The 27,865-nt window shown below is 36.2% G+C and overlaps 1 protein-coding gene across 8 annotated transcripts in view; it reads right to left on the bottom strand.

Moving 5' to 3' along the window:
* Positions 1–27,865, bottom strand: part of DMD (dystrophin) — a 2,402,664-nt gene that overhangs the window by 1,366,564 nt on the left and 1,008,235 nt on the right. For all 8 annotated transcript variants that reach the window (XM_025277237.3, XM_045164452.1, XM_045164449.1 and 5 more), the window contains 3 exons: positions 21,174–21,335; positions 4,685–4,795; positions 4,112–4,285 (listed from right to left, as the gene is read on the bottom strand). In XM_025277237.3, coding sequence (XP_025133022.3) covers positions 4,112–4,285; positions 4,685–4,795; positions 21,174–21,335 — 447 coding nt within the window. The remainder of the gene's footprint in view (positions 1–4,111; positions 4,286–4,684; positions 4,796–21,173; positions 21,336–27,865) is intronic.

A 27,865-nucleotide genomic window follows, 5' to 3' on the forward strand; every position in this document is an offset into this window, starting at 1 on the left:
TTAATTCTTCATCCCATGTTTACAAATATCATTTTTAAAAGCTATATGACTTCTATTTTACATTTTGTAATTATATAATTCTAGCTGTGACTTGGGAAAAATTCATTTACTCATTCCCCAGGTGTTTACTGAATGCCTATTTATACTAGACAGTATTTGAGTCACTAGAGAATCAGTGGTGGCCAAGCTAGACACTATTCTCACAGTGCTATGTTATAGTCGGGTTAAAATGTCTGAATTGCCAGATTGTAATTCTAACACATATTAAATCACATAAAAGGAGGGAATATAATCTTAAATGTTAATAAAATGATATAAATTTATTTTCTTAATGGAGCTGATCAATTAAATGTAGACTAATATAAAGTATTACCTAAAACTCATAAGTACATCACAACTCTAAAGAACACATATATTGGTTCACAACAGTATCCTGCTGTAACAAATCCTCATTAAACAAGTGTCATAGCTTTCTCTTGTAGTTACTTACCTTGGAAAGATATGTATGTTTGAATGTATGTGTGTGTGTACACATGCATATGTGTACACATGTATATGTATACAGGCATATGTAATAGTTTACATTATATATTGTCACATTAAGTTGTTCAATGGTGAGTCTGAACAACAAATACTTATTGGCCCTGAGAAATAAAATTGCTAGTAGGTATTACAAGTACTGTTATTTGGGAGTTAGAATAGAAATTAAGTTTGCTTTTTTTCCTTTTTAATTTAAAGTCAATGAAAACAAAGCATTTTGTGAACGCTGAGCAATTATCCTATTCATTAAGGCTACATACATAACTATTTTCACCTTAATTCTCCCTTTGGTGATCACTTCAAGTTGTTATTATTCCTTTATTAATACTTGTGAGTTCTTTCTGAGCTTTTCATTTTTTTTTAAATTAATTTACTTCTTTTAGAAAATATAAATATATCTGGGTATTTATAAACATTTAAATCATTAACCGTCACACTGGGATTCAATTCCTGAATTCTGGAATCCGAGATATTTCCAAATGACTATTCTAAATGTTAAAAAAAAAAAAAAACTTTAAATGTTAATGATTTACTTTTATGAAAATGAAAGTCGCTCAGTCATTTCCAACTCTTTGCAAACCCATGGACTACATATTACATGAAATTTTCTAGGCCAGAATACTGGAGTGGGTAGCCTTTCCTTTCTCCAGGGGATCTTCCCAACCCAGGTTTCCTGCATTGTAGGTGGATTCTTTAGCAGCTGAGCCACAGAACTGATAGCCATTTTCAACACTTCATTCAATAGAGAGAATATTTATCATTAAGAAAGGGAAATAAGTTTTTACATGTGTTTGTGTTCATGTTTTTAAGACTTTAACAGAACAAAAATCTTGAAAGCAAAGGCCATGATTGTGGTGTTGGAGAAGACTCTTGAGGGTCCCTTAGACTGCAAGGAGATCCAACCAGTCCATTCTGAAGGAGATCAGCCCTGGGATTTCCTTGGAAGGAATGATGCTAAAGCTGAAACTCCAGTACTTTGGCCACCTCATGTGAAGAGTTGACTCATTGGAAAAGACTCTGATGCTGGGAGGGATTGGGGGCAGGAGGAGAAGGGGACGACAGAGGATGAAATGGCTGGATGGCATCACCGACTCAATGGACGTGAGTTTGAGTGAACTCCGGGAGTTGGTGATGGACAGGGAGGCCTGGCGTGCTGCAATTCATGGGGTCGCAAAGAGTCGGACATGACTGAGCGACTGAACTGAGCATCTTAATAATGAAAAATACAAATGTTGTAAAGAAAATATATCCTTATGGAAGGATGACCTGAATTGGTCCTAACATTTAAACCAGAAGCAGAAACAGATGATAAAGAATCCACCTGCAATGCGGGAGACCTGAGTTCGATACCTAGGTTGGGAAGATTCCCTGGAGAAGGGGAAGGCTACCCACTTCAGTTTTCTTAGGCTTTCCTGGTGGTTCAGATGGTAAAGAATCCACCTGCAGTGGGGGAGACCTGGGTTTGATCCATGGGTTGGGAAGATCCCCTCGAGAAGGGAAAGGCTACTCACTCCAGTATTCTTGCCTAAAGAATTTCATGGACAGAGGATCCTGGTGGGCTAAAGTCCATGGAGTCACAAAAGAGTCGGACACAACTGAGCAACTTTCACCTGAGAAATTAAGGTGACTTGTTTGGATCACCTGAGAAACAGATTGAGGAAACACTTTAATCTGTTTCCTCTGTACTGAGCTGAGTCAGGGCATAGTAATACCTGGCTGTAGGTAGTGTTTTGCTTTTTTTTTTTTTTTTCCCAGTTCATAATGACTAACAGAAAAGATTTATGAAGTACCATTAGAGACTTGTTCCTAGAAGAATGAACAGCTTGCCCTCTGTGAATATATTTAGCTATGATGATTATGTACTTAGGTCATTTTGCTTTCAATTTTTTGAAAAAATAAAAGATAACATGTACTCCCATGTATTCCCAATGTTACTTATCTAATATATATGCTGCTGCTGCTGCTGCTAAGTTGCCTCAGTCGTGTCTGATTCTGTGCGACCCCCCAAACGGCAGCCCACCAGGCTCCTCTGTCCCTGGAATTCTCCAGGCAAGAACACTGGAGTGGGTTGCCATTCCTCTAATATATATAACTATATTCAAAATTTCTTTTTGGGGTAAGAATATTTATAATAACGATGCCACTTTCATGCATTGGAGAAGGAAATGGCAACCCACTCCAGTGTTCTTGCCTGGAGAATCCCAGGGATGGGGGAACCAGGTGGGCTGCCGTCTCTGGGGTTGCAGAGAGTCGGACACGACTGAAGCGACTTAGCAGCAGCAGCAGCAAAATGTAGCTTTCCTTACTTAGCAATATTGCTGAATAAAAATTATTCCATAATTTTTCACAAATAAAATTTTTGTTTACAAAGAATATTTTCCCATTCATAATGATATGATGATGATGTACCTAAGGATTTCTTTTTCATTTATGTTATGGAATAGAAGCAGAAACAATACTTTAAGCACAAAGTGCTCAATAGATAAACTTTTTCCCTTTAATGTTAATAGCACTCAGTGTTTTCTATGTGGATTTCTACCTTGACATTTCATAGTACACACAGATTTATATTAATACTTGTATTACTCTAGTAGATGACTTCATAATTCAGCTCTATGTTATCAGAGAAGTCATCTGGTTTGGTGAATTTTCAATAACTGCAACGAAGAACACTACTCGAAATCCTTATAGTGAAGATTTACACTACAGGATAATTATATCTTCCATACCTATTTATTCTGTCTTTGTTGTCTGGCAGAATTTCATTGCATATCCAGGCCTGACTCTAAATGGAAAGATACTAGGATTTGGAGTAAGCATGCCTGGCTTGGAATCTTGCTTTTGCTTTGCACTCGATGTTTGTCTTTAAATTCTCTCATTGAACCTGTGGCCCTGAGAATTAAGGGCTTCCCTGGCAGCTCAGCTGGTAAAGAATCCACCTGCAATGCAGGAAACCCCAGTTCAATCCCTGGGTCAGGAAGATACCCTGGAGAAAAGATAGGCTACCCACTCCAGTTTTCTTGGGCTTCCCCGGTGGCTCAGATGGTAAAGAATCTGCCTGCAATGCAGGAGACCTGGGTTTGATCCCTGGGTTGGGAAGATCCCCTGGAGAAGGGAAAGGCTACTCACTCTAGTATTCTTGCCTAGAGAATTCCATGGACAGAGAAGCCCGAGACAGACATGACTGAGCAACCTTCACCTGAGAATTAAAGATGACTTGTGTGGATTGCTTTGCTTCCTTGGCACTCATTTCTAGAATCATTTTTACTATTGCAGATACTTTCACTGTTGCTGTTTCCAGACCAGAAAATTCTTTTTCAGGATTTCCATTTTAAAATATTTTCAAAGTTCCATCAGAATTAAACAGAGATGATATTCTGCATAGTCCTTGGAAAATTATAGACTCAAAGAAGACATTTGCAGAAGAGACATTAAGCAGCTACTATTTCAATAATAGCTCTTGTCTCTCAATTCACTTGTGCAAATTTTTGTTCTTATACCAAATACTGTTCTCCTCATTCCAATAAGGAAGTCAAGGGGTAGCTGCATATTTGCCATCAGCAATACGTACCACACAATGATTTAACTGTGACTGTACTACTTCCTGTTCAACACTCTTTGTTTCCAGTGCGGGCAAATGCATCTTCACTTCATCTAAAATCATCTTACTTTCCTGTAGACGCTGCTCAAAATTGGCTGGCTTCTGGAACAATCGAAATTTCATGGAAACATCTTGCATTTTTTTCTGTAAAGACAGTGTAACAAAACATGGATTCTATTTTGCCTTCCGAACAATAACCAGCCATACTTTTGCTAATGTATTTTCCTTTATTCTGGAAGATACACAAGCATAGAAATAAAAACAAACTAAAGCAACGCTTTTTCCATTTGTCCAGCCCAAAGAACACATGCATTTGGGAGAATTCAGCAATCATTCTTAATGTGATACTAAATAAAAGACAATTTATTAATCTATTTTATCCTTAAAATGTATAATTCAATATAGTATGTGTCATTTATTTATCATTTGTAGCTTTCAAATAATGCCCTTAACCTCAATTTGTTAGTAAGCAAGTTATCTAATGTAAACAATATTTTAATATCCAACTAAAACAAGGTCCTTAGTTAATGGAATAATATGTACCTGTGCCACTTCAATTTGGGATAGTACACGTTGAGCAGTTTCCTTTCCTTGATAATGTTTCTTCATTTCTTCTAAACTGATCTCATGACTTGTCAAATCAGATTGGATTTTCTGTTGGGAGGATAGCATTATAAGTCAGCATGCTCTGCAAATTATTGCAAAGAACAAGTCACTTTCCAAGAAAATGAAATTCAGAAACTCTCTCAAAACATTTTTACAATGTAGCTAGCCCATTACAACATGACAATAAGCAGATTTTTTTTTTACTTACCAAAAACTATGAAAAATGAAATGACTTAGTTATCTTCTATTGGGATTATTAATAAAAATTAATTATCCTTTTGAATCAATGTTCACAAACAGCTATTTCAGATATAATTTTTAGTAGGAAGTATCTATTTTGAAGAAAAGCATGCTTTACTGAACATTTTTCTGTACTCCTGAAACACTGTAAATCAATTATACTTCAACAACAACAAAAGAAAAGCAAAGTTTAAAAAGAAAAAGTTAAAAGGTCATGGACTTGATAGAGAAGAACAGAAGGAGGGCTTGGAAGAGACGTGGTTATTGTCTAACTGGCCACAAAAGTCCTGGCTAAGGGAAATACGGACTTGTATACAAATCTCTGAAATATTAGTTCCAGGATGAAAGAATACTATCACAGTCCCATGTCTTTAAAAAAAAAAAGTTGTTTTGCATATGACATACATTTTCACAATTTAAGAATCTATCATCTTGTCATAGTTTCTTGTAATTTTTGAATTATTTCCATAAGCAGGTGTCAATATCACATGTGTCAGATGGATCTTCCAGGGACTGAGGTAGGCTTCAGAGCAGATTACTGAAGGGGTGGGATGCTCTCCCAGGTAGAGCCTCAGACCATGATGCAGATTTGACAAGGTTTATGTTAATCCAGCGAGGAGCCCTGGAAAAGCCCCACATTGAAGGGAGATAGCCAGGTCCTACATTCATCTCATGCTCAGTCACTGGTTGGGGCTCTTCTAGAAAGAATGTGGTCTCAGCTCAAAAACTGGGTTGGATTCGGAAAGGGCTGGAGTTGGGGGCTGTGAGCTTCACTGAAGGTGATCTGAGCCGCCCACTTCTGTGATCACCACAAACACAGTTACTAACAGACACACTTAGGGAGCATATACTTACATCTAATATGTGAAAGTTACATTCTTTTACCTTTGAATTTACATTCAAATCTGACCAAAGACAAGATGATAGCCTTTATTAATTAAAAAAAAAAAAAAAAAAACAAAAGCTAACTGTTGCAGCAATAAGTCATAATGAGAAAGTTGCATGTGCACAATATTCCTTAATAGTGATCTTTACTAAGAAATTCTAGGCTATATTTCAGTTAAATTTCAAACATCTAGGAAAGGGAAGCTAAATGTCTCTACTGCCTTGCTTTCTGATACATACTTAATAGCTTCCTACAGAGACTGATTTTTAGACTTTAAATAACCAAAAAAAAATTCTATGATTTTCTAAAATGAGAAAAGACATGTATGATTAAGTTGTATTTAAAAGAATGTCTGTATTTGACTTATACACTTCTGAGCCAGTTACAGGAGTGGGTCATATCCTGCAGTGTGCAGAGACAAAAATGACAAAATCATTCACTTCTTTCTATCAGATCCAGGTAAAATTAGCTACTGGTCAAATTATACTAATTTAAATGTAAGTCATAGGCAGATTATCATAAATAAGAGAAGAAAATGATTAACTTATACCACAGGACCCATAAAATTTTCACGCACAACAATTTGTATAATGCATATTAGCATAACCTAATTCACACCAATTGGAGTCAATTGCAGTACATATTACTGGAAAATAACACCAGTTTGCTTAGCAGTTACCAAAGAGAACTACAGCCCTGAAATGAGTAATAAGAATTATTCCAAGAAAATGGGTTAAGTGGTAGAGTTTTTCAGAATACAAGGTTATAAATGTACAGATACAGCTTGATATTAATCCTTAGCATATTGATCCTAACAATTATAAAGGTAAAGTAAGTACCAATTACTTATGTGATTAGAATTCTGGTTTAAAGTAGAGCAAAGACTCAAGCAAATCTCTATGTATTTTTACTATATATAATATCTTCAGTGGTTGAAGTACGACATTCCATAAGAAATAGCAGTATGCACATATTCTCCAGGAACCAAAGAATTTGGGATTAGGGGTCCATATTAGTGCATCACTGGGGGCATCAGATGCTTTAGGGTGTTTATGGTCTTGACTTCTTAGGTGGAAAATGCTCATCCCTTCAGAATGGTGGGTCACTAACAACCATGTCTCTGTCACATAATTGGCCACCCCCAAGACATGTAATTATAGCATGAGGAATGCTTATGCCCAGTTAGGTCCATCAGGTTCTCTCTCAGAACTGACAGAAGAAAGTCTGGTCCAGCTCTGTGGGTGCATGGAACTTTCTTACGTATGAAACTGGGCTTATGAAGTCCCTAGTTTGCACTGTTAGTTTAGGAAGAGCAAAGGCCCATGACCAGAGAGAGAAAAAAAGAGACACATAAACAAATATACTGATGGCTTTCAAACATAGGCTGAAGTAGACAGCAACTGCCAAAGATGGCTGCAACAAGAGTGCCAATACCATATGCTCCTCTTACCATTCCCCCATTAAGAGGCAGAGTTTATTTCTTCACCTCTTTAAATCTAGGTTAGCCCTATGACAGCCTTGACTGGTAAAACAAAGCAAAAGTAATGATTTGCCATTTATGGGAAAAGCTCTTAACTGGGCTAGCAAATTTCGCTTCTCCACTTTTGGAACACTCAATTCTTAGGAACCTGTGGGTTCCCTCTTGGAACCCATCTGACATGCTCTGAAAAGCCTAAGCCACACAGAGAGGCTGTGGAGAAGTGTTTCCATAAAGAGTCCCAGGAGAGCTTTCACCTCACAGGGAGCATCATCTTCTAGACATGAGGGAGCCATATTGGACGTTCAGTCCATTTGAGCTTACAAGTCACCATGGTACCCGCCCATAAATAAAAACAATCACATGAGAGATTCCAGGAGAAACCATCCAGCTGACCCTTCTCAATTCACAAACCATTAGAGAAACTGATGATTTGCTGTTACAAGTGACCAAAACACAGGCTCTAATCCTTTCCTGAGTAAAAACTTTATGCTCACTCTTGATTTCCATGAGGCATTGCTATGTCCTTATGACCATCTCCCCTCCCTCATTTTTGTTTTTGCTTTAGTTAATTCAATGTTGCTACTTGTACTTAACTGTCGTAAAGAGTATACTGGATATGCAAGGAGATGAGAGCTTTAAAAACAAAACCATTTTTGAATGAGGGAAGATGAGGTGTGGACAGGGCACTAAACCACATGAAGAGTTAGCAGAACTGAAATAATGCAGAGAGAGTTAATGCTCATCCCGAAATATAACTAGAAATACAGGTGGGAATGAGGTATTAAATAACCTCATATAATAAAAAAAAATTGTAGTATTTTTAATCTGAAGTTAAAGTTTAAATTTTAAAAGTGATCAGAATCACAGATAATAGTTTTACTGCTACTACTTACTCTAATTAATAAAGCAATTCATAATGAGATAATGCTTCCATAAACTCTGTAATCCTTTGATATGAATTTGTGTTTTGTTATTCACCATATAGAGCTACATATGTGTGTGTATCTTTCTTTTCAAAGCAGCAGCATGCTCCTATACAAACAGTCTTTATTTTAGTGCACTCAACCATTAGAGGGAAGTAGAAAGGGAGGGCCAGGAGACTACCATGGAGAAGAGAGAAATTTAAGGGATGGGAGAAAAAGGGAAACACTGAAGAAAGATAAGCAACAGTCTAAGAGAAGGAGAAAAGGGACAACCAGGAAAGAGAGAAGTTGCCACTGAAATTAAGTATGTGAGAGATTTAAGAATGAGTGAGAGGTGGACAATGTCAATTTTGAAATAGATAAAATAAGAATAAGTGCTATTAATAATAAGGGCATATTAGCTGGTCAATGAGCACTGTAGCTGGGACAGAGTCAGTGGATGGTGAAAGTAGAAATCAATTTTTCAAGGGCTGGAGTCTGATTAAGGACAAGGAAAAGCCCTTATAAAAACATTTGAAATCAGTTTTGAAGACTTCTCTCCACATGAAATGTAGGACAGTAGAATTGAACGTGTGTTAAGGCCATGCAAAAGGAGCCACTGGATGAAGCTTAAAGAAAAAAAAAATGCATGAACTTAATGTATTACAAAAAACCCTGGAGGAAATGAGAGAAAATGGAGTGAAGGGCAAAAAATCTATAATCAATGGAAAATATTGACAGGTAGAGGAGTGCCACTTTTTCAGAAGCCAAAGGTAACACCTAAAGATGATTCTGGATGTGGAGAAGTGCAAAGTGCAATGCTTCCTACTTGATGCTCTCTGGGAATCAGCATAGATAAAGCTGGGTTTAAATCTCAGGGTTCTGATTTGCCACCTGGTCAACACAACACACTTTTGAGCCTCCTTTGAGGGAGAGGAGTTGGTCATAAGAACACAGTAATGCCTCATGGAAATCAAGGTGAGCATAAACTTTTCTCATCTCTAAACGTACGGTCATAATGACAAGCCAGCAATGAAGCATGGCCATAATTGGTAGGCAGAGTATATGGGAAAATTCTTACATCTGCAGTAGGTAACTCTATTGGTTTTGGTAATAAGATTAGAGGCAGTTGTATAAGTAAATCCCTGCTCAAGTTGTCTGCACAAATATCTGTTCATGACTTTTCAGTGCCATTATATATCATTTATTTATGAACACAAGCCTCTTGATATCTTCTGAGGATGAGAGGGTTGGTGAGAAATCAAAAAGAAAGTAAATAGTCAGTATGGAAATCACGAAAGGATAATGATAAGGTGAAAATTAAAAAGATATTCAGAGAGAACAGAGGGTTCAAATTCTATAACTCTAACAGGATCTGTCCACATGTTTTTAATTCATTAATCCATTTGGCACATAAGGTGTATATAGCAAAGGAAATAAAGAAATATACACATAATTCCATCAGCCTTTTATACTAGAGGGGTGAGAGAAGAGTCCTGAAGGAAAAACCATCATTATCATCATTGCCAAAGTAGACATGTGTGTGACCTTATGTCTGAACAGTTCACAAACATTCATTTGATTACCTAATCAAATGAAGGTAAGTATTTACATCCTCAACTACAATTACATATGAGGGCAAAAATGTTGATTTATCCAAGGTAAAGTAGCAAATTCAACTGCCCTTTAAACAACTGCACTGCCTCTTAAATTATGATTTAAAAATAAAAATATTCTTCAAATAGACATTTATCAGAAAAAATATTTAATCTTATCTATACAGTTGTACTGTTTAGCTTATCAATTCAAGAAGGAAATTCTTCATCTACTATCTTATTCCACAGAGTGAGAACAAAACAATTGACCCTATTCGTAAAGAATTACTGGGGAAACAGAATGAGTAAACATATGAGTGAATTACAAAGTAGAAATATGTGCAATATAATAGCAAAATCTCAAATTATGACATAAAGGACAAGACACATATATATTTCTACTATAGAATCTGATAAAAATTTCAAGAAATTGCCATATTTAAGTTCCATATGGCTGATAAGTTTCTTAGAGGGGTGCATGCATGCTCTGTCACTAAGCCGGGTCTGACTCTTTGCGACCCCATGAATTATAGCCCGCCAGGCTCCTCTGTCCATGGGATTTCCCTGGCAAGAATACTAGAGGAGACTGTCATTTCCTTCTCCAATTTAGAGGGGTAGATAAGATAATAAGAAAACAGGATCCCATTCCAAGTTTGGGAACCATGCTAGCAAAGACTGAGTTTGGAAGGTGCAGAGTGTATATACTTAGTTTCACAGAAGAACTGGATGTGGGTAGAGTAAAAATTACTACTTACAGGAGGAATTAATGTAAAATTATTGAACCTTAAGTTTCAGGGATGGTCAGTTCAGTTCAGTTCAGTCGCTAAGTCGTGTCCGACTCTTTGCAACCTCATGAACCTCAGCAAACCAGGCCTTCCTATCCATCACCAACACCCGGAGTTTACCCAAACTCATGTCCATTGAGTCAGTGATGATATCCAACCATCTCATCCTCTGTTGTCCCCTTCTTTTCCTGCCCTCAATCTTTCCTAGCATCAGGGTCTTTTCAAATGAGTCAATTTTTCACATCAGTGGCCAAATAATGGAGTTTCAGCTTCAACATCAGTCCTTCCAATGAACACCCAGGACTGATCTCCTTTAGGAAGGACTGGTTGGATCACATTGCAGTCCAAGGGACTCTCAAGAGTCTTCTCCAACACCACAGTTTAAAAGCATCAATTCTTCAGTGCTCAGCTTTCTTTATGGTCCAACTCTCACATCCATACTTGACTACTGGAAAAACCATACCCTGGACTAGATGGACCTTTGTAGACAAAGTAATGTCTCTGCTTTTTAATATGCTGTCTAGGTTGGTCATAACTTTCCTTCCAAGGAGTAAGCGTCTTTTAATTTCATGGCTGCAAACACCATCTGCAGTGATTTTGGAGCCCCAAAACATAAAGTCACCCACTGTTTCAATTGTTTCCCCATCTATTTCCCATGAAGTAATGGGACCAGATGCCATGATCTTAGTTTTCTGAATGTTGAGCTTTAAGCCAACTTTTTCACTCTCCTCTTTCACTTTCATCAACAGGCTCTTTAGTTCTTCAAATTCTGCCAAAAGAGTGATGTCATCTGCATATCTGAGGTTATTGATATTTCTCCCAGCAATCTTGATTCCAGCTTGTGTTTCTTCCAGTCCAGCGTTTCTCATGATGTACTCTGCATACAAGTTAAATAAGCAGGGTGAAAATATACAGCCTTGACGTACTCCTTTTCCTACTTGGAACCAGTCTGTTGTTCCATGTCCAGTTCTAACTGTTGTTTCCTGACTTGTATACAGGTTTCTCAAGAGGCAGGTCAGGTGGTCTGGTATTCCTGTCTCTTTCAGAATTTTCCACAGTTTATTGTGATCCACACAGTTAAAGGCTTTGGCATAGTCAATAAAGCAGAAATAGATGTTTTTCTGGAACTCTCTTGACTTTTTGATGATCCAGCGGATGTTGGCAATTTGATCTCTTATTCCTCTGCCTTTTTGAAAACCAGCTTGAACATCTGGAAGTTCATGGTTCACATAGTGCTGAAGCCTGGCTTGGAGAATTTTGAGCATTATTTTACTAGAGTGTGAGATGAGTGCAATTGTGTGGTAGTTTGAGCATTCTTTGTGATTGCCTTTCTTTGGGATTGGAATGAAAACTGACCTTTTCCAGTCCTGTGGCCACTGCTGAGTTTTCCAAATTTGCTGGCATATTGAGTGCAGCAATTTCACAGCATCATCTTTCAGGATTTGAACGAGCTCCACTGGAATGCCATCACCTCTACTAGCTTTGTTCGTAGTGATGCTTCCTAAGGCCCACTTGGCTTCCCATTCCAGGATGTCTGGCTCTAGGTGAATGATCACACCATCATGATTATCTGGGTCATGAAGATCTTTTTTGTACAGTTCTTCTGTGTAGTCTTGCCACGTCTTCCTAATATCTTCTGCTTCTGTTAGGTCTATACCATTTCTGTCCTATATTGAGCCCATCTTTGCATGAAATGTTCCCTTGGTATCTCTAATTTTCTTGAAGAGATCTCTAATCTTTTCCATTCTGTCGTTTTCCTCTATGTCTTTGCATTGATTGCTGAGGAAGGCTTTCTTATCTCTCCTTGCTATTCTTTGGAATTCTGCATTCAGACGTTATATCTTTCCTTTTCTCCTTTGCTTTTTGCTTCTATTCTTTTTACAGCTATTTGTAAGGCCTCCTCAGACAGCCATTTTACTTTTTTGCATTTCTTTTCCATGGGGATGGTCTTGATCCCTGTCTCCTGTACAATATCAAGAACCTCCATCCATAATTCATCAGGCACTCTATCATATCTAGTCCCTTAAATCTATTTCTCACTTCCACTGTATAATCATAATGGATTTGATTTAGGTCCTACCTGAATGGTCTAGTGGTTTTCCCCACTTTCTTCAATTTAAGTCTGAATTTGGCAATACAGAGTTCATGATCTGAGCCACAGTCAGCTCCCAGTCTTGTTTTTGCTGACTGTATAGAGCTCTCCATCTTTGGCTGCAAAGAACATAAGCAATCTAATTTCAGTGTTGGCCATCTGCCAATGTCCATGTGTAAAGTCTTCTCTTGTGTTGTTGGAAGAGGGTGTTTGCTATGACCAGTGCGTTCTCTTGGCAAAACTCTAATAGCCTTTGCCCTGATTCTTTCTGTACTCCAAGGCCAAATTTGCCTGTTATTCCAGGTGTTTCTTGACTTCCTACTTTTGCATTCCAGTCCCCTATAATGAAAAGGACATCTTTTTTAGATGTCAGTTCTAGAAGGTCTTGTATGTCTTCATAGAACCGTTCAACTTCAGCTTCTTCAGCGTTACTGGTTGGGGCATAGACTTGGATTACCATGTGATATTGAATGGTTTACCTTGTAAACGAACAGAGATCATTCTGTCATTTTGGAGACTGCATCCAAGTACGGCATTTCAGACTATTTTGTTGACTATGATGGCTACTCCATTTCTTCTGAGGGATTCCTGCCCACAGTAGTAGATATAATGGTCATCTGAGTTAAATTCACCCATTCCAGCTCATTTTAGTTCGCTGATTCCTAGAATGTTGATGTTCACTCTTGCCATGTCCTGTTTGACCACTTCCAATTTGCCTTGATTCATGGACCTGACATTCCAGTTTCCTATGCAATATTGCTCTTTACAGCATCAGAGTTTGATTCTATCACCAGTCACATCCACAACTGGGATCATCACTTGCCAAAAATAATAAAATTATTCTCTAACAAAATTTGATTTTCTTTTATAAAGTTTTTTTTATGCCTTAAAGACTGCCTCCTCAAAGCTGCCTCCAGTAGCATGGCATTACAAAATAAAAAAAGCCAAAATAGTTTTAGTGATCATTGAAACATAGGTCTTCTGATGATAAACTTCACATTTTTCCAAACAATCCATAATGTTTTTATGATTTAAAAACAATGAGGACAAAAATGACTTATAAACAAATTATCAAAAACTTAATTTTTATCTGTCAAATGGGGATGTGAAGGACCATGTAACTTGTGAAAAAAAAATCCACAAATTTTTAAGTTTCAATGCAAAGAGTTACATGGACTTTGAAATGTTCATATTTATATCAACATAGACTATTGAGTGGATGAATTTCTGTACTCTTAGAAAGGTCAACATTACTAAAACCATTAAAACTGAAAAAATGATGGCTGAATGTCATATAAAACTGAGATTTTATGATAATTTATGGGCAGAATTCCTAGAAAAATTCTCATATCTGTAGTGTTATTCCAATAGGATTAGAGATCAAAATTTCTTCATCAATTAAGTATTATACATGATAGGAGCACAGTGATTAAATATATTTTATAAACTAAGGATAATAATACTACAGAACTTTTCAGAATATTTTATATATTAATATGTGTTAATAGCCAAGAGGAATATAATTCTTTGTTCAAAATATTCTTCTGATTTTTTGGCAAAATATATCACACAAGTAAATTTGAGAAATCCTACTCATGTACTTAGTGAGTGTAAACATATACTCATGTACTAAATATACTCTCATGCACTTAATGTGTTTATTTAGAGATGACAATTTATTTCATTAATAAAATTATAAGATAAAAATGGATTTATATCTCTAATTGATCTATTTTGGGAAGGTTGTAGTCATGAACCATACTTATATTTAGCTAGCACCTTTAAAAATTAATTCCACAATTCTTACCTTCAACTGATATTTAATTTTTAGTTTGTACTTAGGATATCTTTTACCACCTTCTTTATTTAACATCATCTGATTATTATTCTGAAACTGTATAATTTAAAAATGCTTTACCACTTTAGGGTAGGCTTATTGTGAAATAGACAAGTGATTTGTTTAAATAACTATTATGGAAACTTCTATGCAAAGTGGACAATCTCCCATTTACAAATTACTTTTTAAAAAGATGGATCATTTTTTTCTGATATTATAATCAGACAATGAAAAAAATAACATTAAAAAAACCTTCTGTAATATAGAAGAAAATATCAGGAAATGACAATTTCATCCAGAGGATAATGATTTCCAAAGTTAGCTACCAGATTTCTAAGATCTGCTAAAGGTCTAAAGACTGTACTATCTCAGTTCCATGTTTACTTAAAATACACATCTACCAGGGTATGGATGGTAAGTGTTTGAAGAAAATAACTGATCATGTGAAACTCTCATCTTAGCCTTATATTAAATCAATAATTTCCAAAAGAAATAAAATGAAAGGAAGTAGCCAATGCATGATGCTGATTTGGAACCCCCATGTATTCTCTAAAAGGAACTCTCAACTTAATACTTCTCAGGATCACTAGATGCTTTTCATAAAAAAGTGAAATAATATAAAGCAAATTAAATAATCATAGCATTACAAAAATAAGACATTTGATAATATAGAAATTATGTTCACAATTAGCACTATATATTGAAAACAAGAAACAACAATGGAAATGAAAATAGCCATTTTTCCATTAAAGATGGTAAAGGGCAAATTATAAAACTAAAAATCAAACATTATGACATTTCCAATATAGCATTTTACAACTAACTGAGCAGAGAACAGGGCTTTTTATCATAATTTACCTCATCAGACCATTCTCATATATCAAATTAATGACAGAAAATGGCGAGCAAAATTAAGCTGTAACTATTTACTGGAATAAAGGAAACTTTATGTCAGATAATTGTTCAAGCTTTTTTCACATCAGATAAAGAAAATGACTCCAAAGAAAATATTTCAGAAATAAAAATATTAGATGTCATGTTAAGACTACAAATGGGGAAATTTAATACTTAGATGAGTAATTTTTAAACAAACAGCAATTCTGATACGGCATCCTCAAGATGGTGAAATGGTCATATACAACACATACTCACAAAATTAAAGAAATATAATATACTAAAGGATCTTGGATAGTTTGTAGTTTTAAAATGTGGGACATGGAAAAAAATGTAATTTTTCACATCTTCTGCAACTCTTGCTTGTGATTATTTCCCACAATATTAAACATGTCAAAATAACAATAATAGCCATTTTATACTGGGGAGTAATCAGTTCTATATAGTAATACACGTAGGCAGCATTTCAGTGTCAGAACAGATTTAAAATTCACTGCATTGTTTATCATTATATCTATATTGCTGGGTAAAAAGAAAGGAAAATGTGTGTTACGGTTATGTGGAGTTTAATATCAGAGCCCAAATATCTGTAATCACAGTCCATTTTATTGTTCTGTGATTAAATCATTTCATTATTACATTATTCCTGGATGAATTTCCCTATATGGGTTTATGCTGTCTAGTTCATAAATCGGTGAAGAAGGCTGTAAAGTTAGACTGTTTAGAGTCATCTGGCAATCAAATGTGCCTATATACACTATAAAAGTCTTTTTTATTCCATAATGAAATCATACACTTAATCTGATAGACCAAAATTTGCATTTAGGTCTCTATTTTTTAAGCAATGACTTTGAGAATTTTGGAATGTTTTCATTTAAACAGAGCCAAATATATTTTAAGTGAGTGAGAAGATTTAGCTTCAATAAATACAGGAAGACCTCAATTATGATTTATTTTGATGTGCAGCTAATTCAATCATCTATAATTAACAGCTTTCTTTAGTGAAAAGAAGATTCCCTCTTTTCTGTTTATTGATACTAAGTTTTAACCATATTTTAACTGGGATGGAAAAAGAGATGGAAGGAAGATATCTGTTCTGTAGATATCTGGACTACCCAAAAGTCCTAGCTTGATGAGCGAAATATCGGAGCACTTTTCTATGCTGACTATAAGGTCCTCTCCTTTGGTAGTCATTTATTTTTTCCCTGCGGTTCTCTGGTGGCTCAGAGGTTAAAGCATCTGCCTGGAATGCGGGAGACCCGGGTTCGATCCCTGGGTCGGGAAGATCCCCTGGAGAAGGAAATGGCAACCCACTCTAGTACTCTTGCTTGGAGAATCCCATGGAGAGAGGAGCCTGGTAGGCTACAGTCCATGGGGTCATAAAGAGTCGGACATGACTGAGTGAGTTCACTCATGAACATAAATCTACTATGTGAGATATGAGGCTGCAGAAGATGGAATCAGGAGTCTGCAGGACAAAAAAACTGAACAATTTAGCAATCACAGTCACTGCTAACAACCCCAACGCTTCTTGTGGTAATTTAAGTAAAGGGGTCACATTCTCCTCTATAAAACATGTATCTTCAACACATCATGATGTGGAGCATTTCAACAGGTACTCATGTTAGATTGTTCTTACACATTGGAGATTCAAACTATGAGATTACTATAAAAGGGAAAAATACAGATTAAAGAACCTGTGTAATCTTAATAAGTACACAGCATTTAATTGGCTATTTAGACATAGTTATCACAGCTCCTACAATGATTTAGAGAAACCAACTGGCACATTAACATATGTGGAATTAGAAAAAAAAAAGATGACTAAGCTAAGTTCCTCTTCCTCTTAAAATATCCATAAGGAAAATTCTATTTGTCTAAATTAATTCATTCATGCAGGAGTTCTCAGCTATATTGTCTGCCTTCACTTATTTCCCATAAGATTAAAAAAACAAGCAAGATAGAAGTCACCAATGTCTGATTTCCACCCCATCTTCCTCCCAGGGAAATCTTGACTCAGCCATAGGTGAGAATGTTTGTCAAACAGTGTTGAGAAATGTGATGTGGGGGGCGGGAAAGACTGGGACTAGTTAGCCATTTCCAAAGTTCTCAACCTTAGATACCTGTTAGGATAACTTGGGGTGGGGGGGTAGTTTCTGAAAATTCTGATGACTGAGTCCACCTAGAGATTCTGACTTGATTGGCCTGCCATGCAAAGCTAAGGACTTGGATTTCTGCTTCCAGACCTTAGGTGATAAAACGAAATCTCTGTTTTACCAATTTCTTCAGTAAAATTAAGGAGTAAACAACTCTATTCATGCCATGTGCTTCTCTGCAGTAATCCAATTTGATCATTATAATCTGTATAGTTGTTTTAAAGAAACACTCATGGGGTTTTTATATTTTAATCATACTATTTTTTAAATATATCTTCAAATTTTTGATTTATGTATTCAGATAATCAATTTCTGTATCAAGAAGAGCTTTCCCCATTTGCCTTATAGTATTTGAATTAATAAGATGTCATCTTAATTTTATACTTGAAGAAAAGCCTCTCTTTATACAGGCTGGCATTTTGATGCTGCAGTCATTCGATTTAAGAATGTGGTTTTCTTAAGAATTATTTTTTTAAAATAAAACACTCCAGTCAATGTTTGCCCTAGCAGGATGTGGTTTTACTTTCTAAAAGGTTAAACTTTACTCCTGAGGCTCATGGCACTAAATAAAAAGGTAAAATATTTTTAATCTGGTTTAGAATCAGAAGGCCCAGTTTGCTCATCATGACAGATAACTGGTCAATGAATATGCAGAGGCAGTGGGAAGCTCCTTTATGCTCAAGAAAGTGACTTGATCTACATTTACTTTTATATAAAATAAGAGTATATCTGTCAAAATATTATACACATTGTGCCCATTCCCTTAATCCTGATTTTATTTTTAATACCTGAGAATCTCAAACGCTCTTAAAGGGCCGAAAAAGGAAGACTCTTTTTACAGATTAAAATTTAGTAGTAAAACTACCAGCGCGCCACACGGTGGAGTCAAACATCCACAAATCCATGTGGCCAATATGTGACAGGAAAACTGAGCAGATATAAGATGACCAAATATGGCAATGCCATTCGTCTTGTCCTGCTTTTCAGTGATGTATTAAAGTACTCAGTTTCTGAAAAGGGAAAGCTAACCCCATTAATCTTTTAATTAGCAATGAAATTTTATGCCAATTTATAGAAACACATTGGGTGTGAATTTTCATTTATACAAAGCCTTAAATGCAGCCTCATTATATAAGCTTAGAAAAAATGTCATTTCGGTGGTATTCTTAGAAAGTTCTTTGTCTGACACACTGCGCTTAAGTTCTCACTTCAGAAACAATCCCTTTATTCTCTAGTTGTTTCTTCCAGGGGAGATTCATATTGAGCTTCAGGAAAGGCAATCCCTGAAGTAAATCTGAGTAGTTGCTAACTCTGTCCTGGAAAACAATTCACTTTGATGTCATCTTAAAATAAAAGCTTGGAGGGACTTCCCTGGCAGTCCAGGGGTTAAGATTCCACACTTCCAGTACAGGAGGCACGGGTTTGATCCCTAGTCAGGGAACTAAGATCCCACATGTGGCCTGGTGTGGCAAAAATAAATAAATAAATAAACAAAAAGAATTTTGGAAAAGTGTTTCCATTGCTTTTGGGTGTCATGCAGTTTATAATATATTACCATTTAGGGAATTCAAAGTTAAGATCATCTTGAAAATGCAGGTGCAAACAGAAATGTAGGGAAAATAGATTTGAATTTGTTAGTATTCCAAAATCTCCGTTTTCAAGTAGATTTGAAATTTCCTAATCTGTGTGCTGTTATCAACAATATGTTGAACTGTTATTAATAATCTTTTATCATAGTTTTTGAGAAAGTAAAACAAAAATCTTTATGTTATTAAACTAGCATGTTATATTCATGTTTATGGAATCATGTATTCATAAGCAAATAAACAAACTTTCAGGGTCAACAAACGTTTCAAGTAAACAATATTTTTTTTCTGAAAGTTCCCAATTTTTACCTCAGACACTAAGAACTTTTGCCAATCTCAAATTTGCTGCTTATAGTTTAATTCTACCAGCTTGAAAAAGGAACTGCATTTATTTTATAGTATAACTGATTTTAATATTTATACCATTCAAATTTTTCCTTAATTACATTCAAAAAGGTATGAGACATCTTTAATCAAACATTCTTCCAAATTCATGTCACTAAATTAAACAAAATAAGCAGTTCTACTCTGCCTTTAGTTTATAATCATGTAGTTCTTTTCAATTCAGTAAAAATTTCCCATTCCTATCATGCATTTTTCTAAAGCTTGCCTAAAAAAGTGTGTATGTGGCTCAAATTGAAAGAGTCTTCAAAATGGACAATGCTGGAGAACTTGACGAAACTAGGTAAGTTTGAAGAAGTGTATATACCAGGGAGGTTACATACGGCCTTCTTGGAAAACTATCATGAGGATTTTATCATCAAAAACTTCCCCAACTTCACTTTCTTCACCTCTTGTTATAATAGTCAATGAGGAATCCCACCACTCTAGACTTTTTCAGCCCATCCAAACTACTTGTACTCTATCCCATGCACTCAAAGACTTTTCTCCATCAAAACTTATACAATATGGTAAAGTAACCCATGCTATTATGTTCAATGATGCTTTGAACATTTAACTGTGATTTAATGCACTGTAATGGCATCATAACCATAATTTATAAATCTAGTATTTCATAAACCCAAATTTATTTTAAAGTGGAAACATTCATGTATCTCCACCAATTAGTGGGGAGAGGGCCTTGGGGATGGACAGATAACCTTCTAATGCTCCTCACATTATAATGTATCAGTCTGAGTTATCCCTGTGTATTGGGTTCCTAAAATATATATATATATGATATGAAAATTAGCTATGTAACCTTAGTATCAGAAAACTCTAAAGACATTTATATAAATAATACTTATGATATTTTACAAACAAGCAAATGTTATTTAAAAATAGAAATACAGCATTACTGTCCAAGTTGAAAATTAATATGAATATACCCTAAATTTACTCAGTATAAATTTGACTTAGATTTATTTTCATTACTATTTTAATTCTGATTTTAGAAAAATTAGTTTAATACATTTCATAATTCAGATTGAATAGTGCTGAATATATCATGTGAGTATGAGTATAGAGAATATTAGCATTAGTAATAAAATGTAAATTTATATCTCTAATTCCTTGTTATTAACTACTTATAACACATTAAATGTATAATATAGGTTATATGAATTCTGATTCCAGGATAATAAAGGTGAGTTGATAAGAAAATATTTGCGGCTGCATTTTTAATAGCACCACCAAAAATATTTTCTTTATAATTTACATTCCTATTACATTTCCTATTCCTATTACATTTCCCTCCAGCTAAAGTATAGATCAAAAATAGTAATAAATAGCAGACTTCAGTGTGATACTGCCCCAGTCTTTTAAGTGTCTATTTCAAGTTCCTCCATTACATACATTCGAAAATAAATCTTAGAGTACTAATCTAGAGCTCTTTCCCCCCTTATCTCCAAACAGTCAAATCCATTGATCAAATAACACTCTGTGCAACTAGATGAATAAATTTTAAGTTAAAATTCACCACTGTCTTGGTCAGATAATAAAAACCAAAGAAGCTCATCCCAGGTTCTACTTGCCTGGGCTTCCTGAGGCATCTGAGCAGCGTCCACTTTGTCAGCGATATAAGCTGCCAACTGCTTGTCAATTGATGAGAGGGATTCCTGAATTAACTGTAAGGATTTTTCAATCTCCTGGGCAGACTGGATACTCTGTTCAAGCAACTTTTGCCTCCTCACAGCCTAAAGAAAGAAAGGAAAAAAAAAAAAAAAAGAATCAGTCCAATGTTTGCTGGTGATAGTTTTCTGCATTCCAGCTGCAAAGCAAAAGAAGATTCTAGATTCTCCCTCATCACCTTTTTGTAAGATAGATTTCGCAGCTTCCTGCCACTCATTCAGCTCTACTTAAAAAAAAAAATGAAAATAAGAATAAGAAAAAAAGAGCATACAAAACTACATCAGGAATCTCTGCAGGACAAAAATCACAGTATTATGTACATCAAGGAAAGAGGCTTGGAAAAACATTAGTGAAGTCATCTCCGTCGTTGCAATCTGTCGTTCTCAGGCCGAATGCTCCTCCTGATCTCATTATATAGTTCAAGAGATTTGGTTTACTTAGAATAGGGTCATCGTCATCACAATCCAATTCAAGATAGATAATCCACTTCCACCAGTGAGACACATATACAATCTGTTCAGAATCAGCTCCTTTTCAAAAAGGGAATTTTAGAGAAACATTTGGTTATGGATTTATTTTGAATACTATTTCAACCAACTATGCATGGTATTTTTTCCCTCCTCTTCCTTTCACAATTTGGATTATGTAAATTGCTTGTGCAATTGGATTTGTGTTACTGCTGAAGTAGAACAAATAATAAGTAACCCTAATATAGCTGCAATTAATCTTGATTGTTACTATAAGTATGATTAGGATAATTTAACACTTTTTAAGTATAAATAGCATGTGGAACAGATTGCAGAATCTCCCTTCAAGGATCTGTTCACCTTTAAAAGAGTAGTTATAAAAGAAATGGGACAGGTAACTTACTGAGAATTCCTTAAATTATGTATCATAATCAAGAATTTTTCCTTATTATACAATATGAAGGCATGATTATCTGATACAAAAGAACCATCCTTCCCAATGACCACGATCAAGGTTTTAAAAATAATCCTGCTTTTTTATATTACATACAGAATATTAGATATGACATAAAGAATATAAATGTTGGCTCTTAACTTTGAAAGATACTACAGATATCAATGTCCTTTAATGAAGCCAACTTGGAATATAGCGTTACTCAAGTAAGAACAAAGCTAAAGGCATTTGGACCAAAGGAAAAGGAGCTGAAAGATGGGTGATGCTAAAGGAGCAAGGAAGGTCTTCTGGGTATTTCTACCTACACCATAAATCTTCAGGATTCTGTCTGAGGCTTTTCTTTCTTAACATTCTACCCATACCCTCAAATACAATTACACCTCATAAGCTCACAATTCTTAACTCTGTATCTCCAGTGCAGATTCCCCGCTTGTTCTCTACACTTGTATGCATTCTCCTACTTGACATTTCCACCTGGGTGTCCCACAGCCATCAAAACAACAACAACACTAAATATGGATCCACTCTTGGACCTCCCCAACTTGCTTTTCCTCTTTCTGTGTATTCTTTTTTCCTGTCTCAGTGTTTTATCATCATGACCTTTATTAGCCATTATTTTGGATATTTCCTCTTCTTCTATTATATCCTTTACCATTTTGCAATTAATGAGCCCATCAGTCACCAATCCCTTCTTCTACCTTCTAGTATTTCTTGATTCCATCCTTTTCTCCCTCATTTCAACACCATTACCCTACTTGAGGCCATCAGCATTTCTTGCCTCAAACATGGTTACAGGACTCTTGGCTGGTATCCTGCCATGCCACTACTCATCTGCAAAGCAGATACAGTGTCTTATTTGTAAAGCAACGTAATAATTATCTCCTTCAATCATCCAGTGATTCCTTATTTTCCTTAAGATAAAAGTTGTAGTTTTTAATACGGCTCAAAAGTTCTTTCATAGTCCCCGTGGCATCTTCTACTACTTGCAGAAGCTATAGAGATATGTTATGTTTTATTTCCCAGCATACACTCTATCCCTCTTTATACTTGGCTTTAAACATGCTGTTTCATTTTCCTAGAACAATCCCATGACCAACTTCCTTTTCCTGAGTAAATTGCATTCATCCTTTGAGTCTTACCTTGGAAATGTGGACATCTCCCTCTCCAGGTAGCTGACCCTAAAACCCTGTGTTCTCTCTTGCCCTTTTATTTCTGTCTTAGCATGTATACCATCACATTGTAATTTCCCATTAACTGCCTCTACTGTAGACTGTAAGCTCTAATGAGGTTAGAGATTATGGTTGTCTTGTCCATCGCTCAATACTTGTTCTGAGAAAAAAAGGCCAATAGTTTTATTATGGGATGAATGGTATTTGTGGAGAAAACAGAGAAAAGTTCAAGTAATTTAAGACCAAAACATTGGATTCACAGAAGAAATTGAAAAAAAAAAAGTTCACCAACACTTGGAGATGTATCTTTTGGAGAACAGATCTTTGTTACTTTTATTATTATTAAATGTGTCAGAATAGGATACAGCATTATTTGGGGCAACTTTAATCTATTTCTATTAAAAAAATACTTGACCAAAGTCAGTGACCAAGACCTTTTCCTGTATTCTAACTCAAATACAGTTATTTTTTCTACAGGCAAAATTTCAACTAAAGTTGCCTCACATAATCATTCAGATAACTGTGCTCATGGCTATAATCAGAGCTCTCTGTATTACAGACGAGAATGTCTGTAGCCTTCTGAGAGCTACTCCTGAGAAATGAATCTCTAATGATTAAAACTTCTCTATTGTGACAGGTGGCTGGAGAAACTTTCCAACCAGAGCAAGTTGCAATTGCCAACTCTGGCATTGTGTAAATCTAGTCCTTTATCTGGCTAAGGGCAAAAACAGCTTACTTTCCTGTGCACATCTGTAGAATACTAATATAACTGAATAGGATACAATATAGCATAATGTTAAACCACATATCTAGCCTCAAAATTATTTTTAGAAATCTGACTTTTTCTATTCATGAAATTCTACTGGTTGAAAGAAATGAAATGGCCTACAAGATGATGGCAGAGTTGATCTCAGGTGGTTTGTCTCTTTGCCTGGCCTGGCAGTCAATAAGAGAGAGTGATTCACAGAGATCCTTTGATTATCTCAGGGAGTGAAAAGACCTGATGTCAATCCAAGCCTGCAGAATTCTTTGAACTAGTCATGGCATAGGCAGTCTTCTATTTCTAAATATCTTGTTAGGCCAACCCTTATAGGAGGCCAGGCCTGTGAATTTTCAAGGATTCTCGGTGCACTCAACCTGTGCTGTTTCAATGAATGGAACTGGGAGGACGCCCTAACCCATAATCATATTTTTGTTTTTGTTCCAGAATACTGCTCAACTGATGTTTTAAAATGTTATTTCATGTCTTTTGCTAATCCACTCAGCCATAAGCAGAATCGTGTAGCTAGGCAAAAACAGCAAATATGAGGGGTGTTAGAAAACCATTAAAAGACTGGCAATCAACAACAAAAACAGAAAAGTAGAAAATTGAATCCTAGTAATGGTTACCAAGAAAAGACATAGTGAAAACATGTTTAATTTGGTTTTCAGAGAAAATTCAAAGAAAACTAAATAAAACCAACATACATGAAAATAAAATATTCTTATTTCCTCCAAAGTGCTATGCAATATAAAATTAAGAGGTTAATGGTTTCTGTTGGCAATGCAAAGTTGTCTCCACAGTGAATTGATCGTCCCTCACATTCCTTTTCAAAATAACAGATTAACCCTTGTGCCCCAACATTCACTTCAATCAGAGTGTAGCATGCCTAAGAAACTGTGGAAGAATGCATTTTTCATTCTGAAGAATATAGTTTTCATGAGAAATAAAAACTGAGAATTTGCACCAAAGCACATATATTTAAAATATGAATGTGCTGTACTCAGTTGTGTCCAACTCTTTGCGGCCCCATGGACTGTAGCCTGCCAGGCTCCTCTGCTCATAGGATTCTTCAGGCAAGAATACTGGAGTCGGTTGCCATGCCCTCCTCCAGGGGATCTTCCCAACCCAGGGATCGAACCTAGATCTCCCACATTGCAGGTAGATTCTTTACTGTCTCAGTCACAGGCTTTAAAACAGAGAAAATTTAGACAAATTATCCCAGTGACTTTATACAAGTCATCATTCACTAAAGGAGGTACTATAATGGTTATACTATAATGGTTTTGAACTGTGGTGTTGGAGAAGACTCTTGAGAGTCCCTTGGACTGCAAGGAGATCCAACCAGTCCATTCTGAAGGAGATCAGCCCTGGGATTTCTTTGGAAGGAATGATGCTAAAGCTGAAACTCCAGTACTTTGGCCACCTCATGTGAAGAGTTGACTCATTGGAAAAGACTCTGATGATGGGAGGGATTGGGGGCAGGAGGAGAAGGGGACGACAGAGGATGAGATGGCTGAATGGCATCACTGATTGGATGGACGTGAGTCTCAGTGAACTCCGGGAGTTGGTGATGGACAGGGAGGCCTGGCATGCTGCGATTCATGGGGTCGCAAAGAGTCGGACACGACTGAGCGACTGATCTAATCTGATAATGGTTAAGCTCACTGTAAAATATAATAAATTTTATTTCATTTAAGATGATAGATAAACTCAGGGTTGCAAATGAATTAGGAGTGTGGGTGTTTTTCCCATTAAAATGAGACCTGAGGAAATGATCATAAAAATCTATTTCTCTTATAGTTAAGCTTTCTGCTGCTGCTAAGTCGCTGCAGTCATGTCCGACTCTGTGTGATCCTATAGATGGCAGCCCACCAGGCTCCCCCGTCCCTGGGATTCTCCAGGCAAGAACACTGGAGTGGGTTGCCATTTCCTTCTCCAATGCATGAAAGTGAAAAGTGAAAGTGAAGTCACTGAGTCGTGTCCGACTCTTAGCAACCCCATGGACTGCAGCCTACCAGGCTCCTCCATCCATGGGATTTTCCAGGCAAGAGTACTGGAGTGGGGTGCCATTGCCTTCTCCGGTTAAGCTTTCTAGCCAGCAGCAAATATCAAGCACGGAATATTTTGAAGAATGAAACTATACATATACTCTCTCACTATGAGGAGACTGGAACCAAACTAGAAAAAAATGTAGTAGAATGCAACAATACTTTTCAGTCAAACGAAGAAAATCAAATCTACATTATTGAGTTAAAGAATGTCAGAAGAGTGCTTTTGTCCAAAATTCCCTATCCTACTTTGACTGCAAATCCCTTCTGGGTGACATACTTCACAAATTTTTATATACATATATATGTATATGTGTGTGTGTGTGTGTGTATATATATATATATATATATATATATATAAACAAAAATCGCTAAAATAAATAGTCCTGAGAATGGTAATTCACAATAGTGCATTAGATAATTTAAGGTCATAAAAATAACTTTCTCCCAATATCTGTGGGATCTACGAGTGGGAATGGGAGAAACTGTCAGTATTTTGCTTTTTTTGATAGGAAAGTGGGGAAACAGGATTTTGATGCCTGTATATGATTGTGGAAAACCCACTCTTGAAGGAGGTTTTCATGAGGAAAACCTTGTGCTGGGTACCAGAGTAAAAGGGATCTTATGAACAGGCAGCGTGCGTGTGCAAAAGATGTACTTTGAATTCTTGGCATCTTTCATGAACTTTTGTTTCTTTCCAATGAGGTACTAAATATTCCTTGGTTGCCTACTATCTGCAGGCATCAGAGAGCTCTCAGTTATTCTTTTTAAACTATTCAACAGATTCAGGCTTAACATTGAAAACTTGACCCTTTCATTAGCCCTGAGGCAAAAAAGGGATTCTTTTTAGTGCGCTAGGATGCTGAAAGATATCTGGCTTCTCAGAAGTTTGGAGTAGGGATCTCCAAAAGAATTATAGATTCTGGCCTGTTCTGGTTCAATTTGCAAAGAAAACATCAGACTCTTAGTTCAGACAAATTAATAGATATATTTCTAGTAAATAAAGAAAGAAGAATAGATGTCAGATGGCTGATTTTACAAAAAAAAATTATAGCATGGTTTATGATCATCATGCAGTAAATGATAAACTTATTCATTTAACTTATTTTTTTACTCTTATACTTATCAATTGGAGAAGGCAATGGCACCCTACTCCAGTACTCTTGCCTGGAAAATCCCATGGATGGAGGAGCCTGGTAGGCTGCAGTCCATGGGGTCGCAAAGAGTCAGACACGACTGAGCAACTTCACTTTCACTTTTCACTTTCATGCATTGGAGAAGGAAATGGCAACCCACTCCAACATTCTTGCCTGGAGAATCCCAGGGACAGGGGAGCCTGGTGGACTGCCATCTATGGGGTCACACAGAGTCGGACACGACTGAAGCGACTTAGCAGCATACTTATCAATGAGAGCTGGATGTGCCAAACATTTGATTTTCAGCATTTTGTTTTTCCTAAGTAGTGAAACATTTTAGCCAATGTTAAAGCTAAACCTCATTTCTCTGAATGATGTTTGTACCAGAGGAACTAAACCCAAAACAAAAATCTATGTCCCAAATTCTGATGCAAATAAAGGAAAGCAATCCTTGAAGTTTTGGCTTGAGGGAGAGCATTAATTGCCACCTTGAATGGTGCTACCTTGGCCAGTGTAAAACAATAGGGATTAACTAAAGAGATGTGCTAAAATCAAATC

Source organism: Bubalus bubalis, chromosome X (assembly GCF_019923935.1).
Source record: "Bubalus bubalis isolate 160015118507 breed Murrah chromosome X, NDDB_SH_1, whole genome shotgun sequence".
Classification (NCBI taxonomy): domain Eukaryota; kingdom Metazoa; phylum Chordata; class Mammalia; order Artiodactyla; family Bovidae; genus Bubalus; species Bubalus bubalis.